The sequence below is a fragment of the Priapulus caudatus genome, unplaced genomic scaffold, assembly GCF_000485595.1.
Source record: "Priapulus caudatus unplaced genomic scaffold, Priapulus_caudatus-5.0.1 Scaffold652, whole genome shotgun sequence".
Taxonomy (NCBI): Eukaryota; Metazoa; Priapulida; class Priapulimorpha; order Priapulimorphida; family Priapulidae; genus Priapulus; species Priapulus caudatus.
In genome coordinates this window covers 280,684-285,891 of record NW_014577713.1, presented here as the reverse complement: position 1 = coordinate 285,891, position 5,208 = coordinate 280,684, and the positions used below count along the sequence as shown (strand labels likewise).

The 5,208-nt window shown below is 43.2% G+C and overlaps 2 protein-coding genes across 2 annotated transcripts in view; one reads left to right on the top strand and one right to left on the bottom strand.

The window, feature by feature from the left end:
• LOC106812466 (F-box only protein 47-like) overlaps window positions 1-3,292 on the bottom strand; it is a 6,226-nt gene extending 2,934 nt beyond the window's left edge. The window contains exons 1-5 of the mRNA XM_014816350.1: window positions 2,979-3,292; window positions 2,641-2,802; window positions 2,415-2,491; window positions 1,867-2,053; window positions 1,156-1,326 (exon numbers count right to left, since the gene is read on the bottom strand). Coding sequence (XP_014671836.1) covers window positions 1,156-1,326; window positions 1,867-2,053; window positions 2,415-2,491; window positions 2,641-2,802; window positions 2,979-3,126 — 745 coding nt within the window. The 5' untranslated portion in view covers window positions 3,127-3,292. The remainder of the gene's footprint in view (window positions 1-1,155; window positions 1,327-1,866; window positions 2,054-2,414; window positions 2,492-2,640; window positions 2,803-2,978) is intronic.
• A 499-nt stretch (window positions 3,293-3,791) lies between these two features.
• LOC106812476 (protein arginine N-methyltransferase 1-like) overlaps window positions 3,792-5,208 on the top strand; it is a 7,724-nt gene continuing 6,307 nt past the window's right edge. The window contains exons 1-3 of the mRNA XM_014816361.1: window positions 3,792-3,878; window positions 4,151-4,342; window positions 4,766-4,921. Coding sequence (XP_014671847.1) covers window positions 3,855-3,878; window positions 4,151-4,342; window positions 4,766-4,921 — 372 coding nt within the window. The 5' untranslated portion in view covers window positions 3,792-3,854. The remainder of the gene's footprint in view (window positions 3,879-4,150; window positions 4,343-4,765; window positions 4,922-5,208) is intronic.

The window sequence follows — 5,208 nt, the reverse complement described above, 5'->3', positions numbered from 1 at the left end:
CTTGTGAGGAGGGACCAGAGAGGAGGGGATGGTTCTTCTTGCTGATTGACAGAATGAGAGAAACGGGAGAGAGAGATGGACGACGCGCGGACCTCGCTCGCGACCCTCTGCGAGGAAGAGAGAGGGCGAGAGAAGAGAGCGACGAGAGGCCGGGAGAGCGAGCGAGGCCCGGGCGGAAGGCTACCTCATATTTCGATACCCCTGATTGAGGAGTGAGATTGTTTAGCTCTGGAGAGAGGATCGAGGAGGGAGGATGGTTAGAAGGGGGGAGAGAGACAGGGGGTAATAGAGAGGAGCACAGAGAAGCGAGACCGGGAGGAGAGAGAGGAGAGAGAGAGAGGACACGCGATGACCGTGAGAGGATGAGAAGAGAGGAGAGAGATGAGAGCGAAGAGCGAGACGGAGCGGAGCGGGAGAGCGCGGAGAGCGAGCGGCGCAGAGCTGAGAGCGGGAGAGGCGAGAGCAGCGGAGAGGGCAGGTGATCATCATTGCTGATTGAAGAATGAGAGAGAGAGAGAGAGAGAGAGAGAGAGAGAGAGAGAGAGAGAGAGAGAGAGACAGACAGACAGACAGACAGATATAGAGAGGAAGCCGGCGTGTTGAAGCTCAGCACGTCCCACATCCCCTCCTCTGTAGTGTACGCGTGCGTGTGTGTGAGAGAGAGAGAGGGGAAGGTTCATCATTGCTGATTGAGGAATGAGAGAGAGAGAGAGGGGGAGAAAGAGAGAGAGGAAGGAGCTAGGAAAGGAGGAAGAGAGAGACAGGGTAAGAGAGAGACAGGGTAATAGAGAGAGCAAGCAACAGAGAAGAGAGACAGAGAGAGAGAGAGAGAGAGAGAGAGAGAGAGAGGGGAAGGTTCATCATTGCTGATTGAGGAATGAGAGAGAGAGAGGGGGAAAGAGAGAGAGAGAGAGATAGACAGACAGAGAAAGAGAGAGAGAGGGATGAAGGGAGGGAGGAAGGGAGGCAGGGAGAGACAGGGTAACGAAGAGAGCAAGAGAGACAGAGCGAGAGAATGAGAGAGAGTGAGTGAAAGAGAAAAAGTGCGAGAGAGGGAGGAGAGAGAGACAGACAAGGGGAGAGAGAGAGAGACCGACCAAGCGAGAGAAAGTACAGGAAGTAACCCAGCTTCCCCACCGGTGCCTACACGCTTACCGTTGCAGACGGGACCATAGAGAAGGTAGAGCAGCTTTGCCTGGTTCACTATGGGCCACGGCTTGAGCATGAGGCTGAGCCAGAACGCGCGGTCCGCCTGCTTCTCGTACTGGTCGAGGAACACCTTGCGCAGGAACAGCCGTAGGTTCATCTCTGTCCGCGGGAACTGCCCTGGAAAATTACGACGAATGTAACTGACGGGGGTGCATTGCAGAGGGCGCACCTTTCTACTTGCTATACTGATGGTCTTGGGAGTAGCTATTCACATTGGGTGCACGCAGCGGCCGGACGCCTCCCTACTCGCTACACTGACGGTCTTGGACGCAGATATTCACATTTTATGATATGATATCATTCATTATTAATATCATTATTATTATTATTAATAATAATATTATTATATATTATATTGAGGATGGTCACATTCGTGTCAGCGAACACCTCTGCTTTATGGAACTGGCACTGTCTATAAAGGACACGTTGGGTGGTTCCTTATTCCACAAGTGGCAGATATGCAATGAAGCCATATCTATATAGTGCAGAGACCTGTCCATAAAGGACACGTATAGTGCCACAAGTTAGCTTTCAGTGTAGACGGCATGTCGGACTGAACAAGCATCAATCGGGGAGGATAACCATGAGCCTACTGTACAAGGACTCGAGCGTGAGAGCACCTACCGGCGTACAATTACCGAGCGTGAGAGCACCTACCGTACGAGGACTTGAGCGTGATGTCCATGTTCTTGACGAGGTCGGACGAGACCTGGATGGATCGGAACGCGCGCTGGCACTCGTGGTCATCCCAGCCCGTCAGCATGGTGCTGATGAACTTGCCATAGCAGAAGAGACCCGCGCCCTTGCCATGTCTGCTGCACACCTCCAGCCGAATCTGGTCGAGCTGCGGCGGAAACCAACAACGAATGCAACTACGCGCACGAGACCGTACATGTGCCTCTAACTTGATTTCACGTTTTCGGTGACGACACCTGGCATGTTGGATAGCAGCGGGGCTCTGATTTTACCGGGACATGTGCCGAGGTTGCCCTCCCTACTTGCTGTGGTGACTTTCTGTTTGATATCCACAATAATATATATATATACATATGTATAATAGATATATATATACATAGCTAGTCGTTTGACTATATTTTTCTCAACATAAATATGTGAAAATTTGACAATATCCAGAGAATCATTATGAGAATTTTTGTAATGCATAAAGATTGGACATCTGTCTGGCTATATGTTGCTCAACATACCCTCCTTAGAAATATTTCACACGTTTTGAGTCTATCTCTCGTGCTGTAGAGACACGTGGATCGCTTCATGAGAAGACCTATTGACAAAATTAACCAATTTTTATTTCATGTTGATATAAATAATTAAAAAAAAATATCGGGCATTTTCTACACATGAAAACATCATATAACAGGAGTACATAGTAACATAGTAGTTTGCTTTATACAAGTCTAATATAGAACTCGCCTAAACTCCGGAAATGTTTGACGTAATACTCCTGCGAGTGTGTGATATCTATACTCTCCCTAGGAATGGATAGCCTATTGATTGACTCCTGTGTCATTCTGTACAGTTCTGCTAGGTTCCGCATTGCTTTTGATGTGATTATTAACAAGCTTAGATCTTCCACTGAAAAAATCGTACCTATTAATACACCACACAAAAATAGAGGAAATGATTCCTGGGGAACACAACTGATTTGTATTGTAACAAGGTATACTGACTTTAAGTCCATTGTTTTTAAACTTAAAGATGTTTGCTATGTAGATAAAGGTCATTGTAAGCTATTACTCAAAAAGCCTTACCTGACATCACTCCAAATATTTTAAAGATGACTTCTACAGGGATTAAATCAAAATATCCCAGTGGACCATACTGTATAGTGTCCATCTTTTTAACTTCCATTTCTTTAAATTCAAGTCTCTGAGATTTTCTTTTCCTACATAAAAACATATCAGCCTACTGGGGTATGCACGCGGCGAGTTAGCTCTATATCTGAAAAGCAAAACACGATATGCTTGAGCCTTGATGTCGTTTATAAATTTAAAATGAATCATTATTATATGATCATCAATTTTAAAGTGTCTGTAATGCAACATTCGTAACACTGATTATTCAATAAAACTACTGAGTTGTCCCACTAATGACAAATGACAAATTGTTATTAACATCATTGTTCATGGTTAAATCCTTAAATTGTTTACTTCAATACTTGCTGTAAACAATTTAAGGATTTAACCATGAACAATGATGTTATTAATGTTTCAAAAGAAATCCGACTATGAACTTTCAAGACAAATTGTTGTTATGAATAAAATCAACATTTCAACAGGAAAAATGTTAATAACACAGTGGTGCTATTTTGTGTTTTATTGAATCTGTTATTCTAAATTTAATATCCCGTTTAAATTCGCATGACAATGCCCTAACATCACTAATTTAGAAAGGAACGTAGACTGATAAATGCATGGAATTGATAGTTCTATAATTAATTAATATTATGGCAACTACCTGAAGTACTCAAACGCTATAAAAAAAACTAGTTAATTACGACTTCGAACAAGTATGACTTACCAGAATGGTCGTCTGCTAACTAGCAGCGGACGATAGAAAACTATGTGCTTGTGTTTAAATGTGCCGTTCATGTGTTTTTGGCGCTCTTGTCGCGGCGTGGATGAAAAATGGCGGATAGCAGCGAAATGGAGGTATTGCATTTACTTATGTTAGCGTTATTTACTGTTAATACTCGTCTGTCGGCGTGTATAATGGAACCGATTAAATGTTATTGTTTTTGGAGTTTATTTTCCTGTGGAAAATTTCTGTTAAAATTATAGTAGAAGCCCAGCGTGTGTCAATATTAATTGCACGATTGGTTTTGCCATTGTCACTTGTGATCGTGTCATTCATTAGGTCCTACTCCGCAGTGCGTTTTTAAATCCTAACGTTGCCCTATGCTAATCTGAGACGGTTGTTCTAGATCACAGAATGTCCTAATCAGGTTGTCACACAGCCAGGATGTGTGGCATTGGTACACAATGGACCAGCCGTGGTTAATGGCGATGCAGACGTTACGGCAAAGGGCCAAGTGGAAGACAAAAACATCAGGCCCGAAGAGATGACATCAAAAGACTACTATTTCGACTCATATGCGCATTTCGCCATCCATGAGGTACTTCTACTCTTTGATTCAGTGCATCAACTTGAAAATATCCTATATGAGTATATCTGCCTGAGTGCACTGCATTCACCTGGGCACACCTGGCTGGGGTGCAGTTCTGACGATGGTGGCATCACGTTTGTGCCATTTGTCTGCCATACACAACATCTGCATGTTTAAAAAAACGCCCAGTAAACGATTGCCCTGATCTGGAGACTGTATATTATGTGATTTTCAATGTCAGTATTTCAAAAAGGTATCTATACAAGATATATGTAATCGTTTCATGAATTGTAATTAACAAGACTGCTGTTCTTGATTAAAAAGTCAGACTACCAAACCAAAAATTTTACTATCATCGAATGCCAATATACTCTGTATCCACATTCCATATCCACAATCTGATTTCCATATCTGAAAATGTCTTTTGAACAGGAAATGTTGAAGGATGAGGTTAGGACACTCACTTACAGGAATTCCATGTACCATAATCGACACTTATTCAAAGACAAGATCGTGCTTGATGTAGGCTGTGGAACGGGTGTACTTTCCATGTTCGCAGCGAAAGCGGGAGCGAAAAAAGTTATCGGGGTACGTGCGTTACTTTCGTGTTTGTAAGCTAAAAGTTGTGGATCATTGTGTGCATAGTAGTGTAATTCTAAGCCCTTTTATTTCGTATGAACTCTAACATCATTAGTAGTTTATGATTAAGATGTTACCCGAGGATCTATTGTGTTTAACATTGAGTGCGTGCGTGCGTGCATGCGAGTGTACGTATATATATTGTGGTGATTTACTAAAATGCCTATCTTATGCTACCACAGATAGAGATGTCTAGTATTATTGACCATGCATCAAAGATTATCCAAAGCAACCAC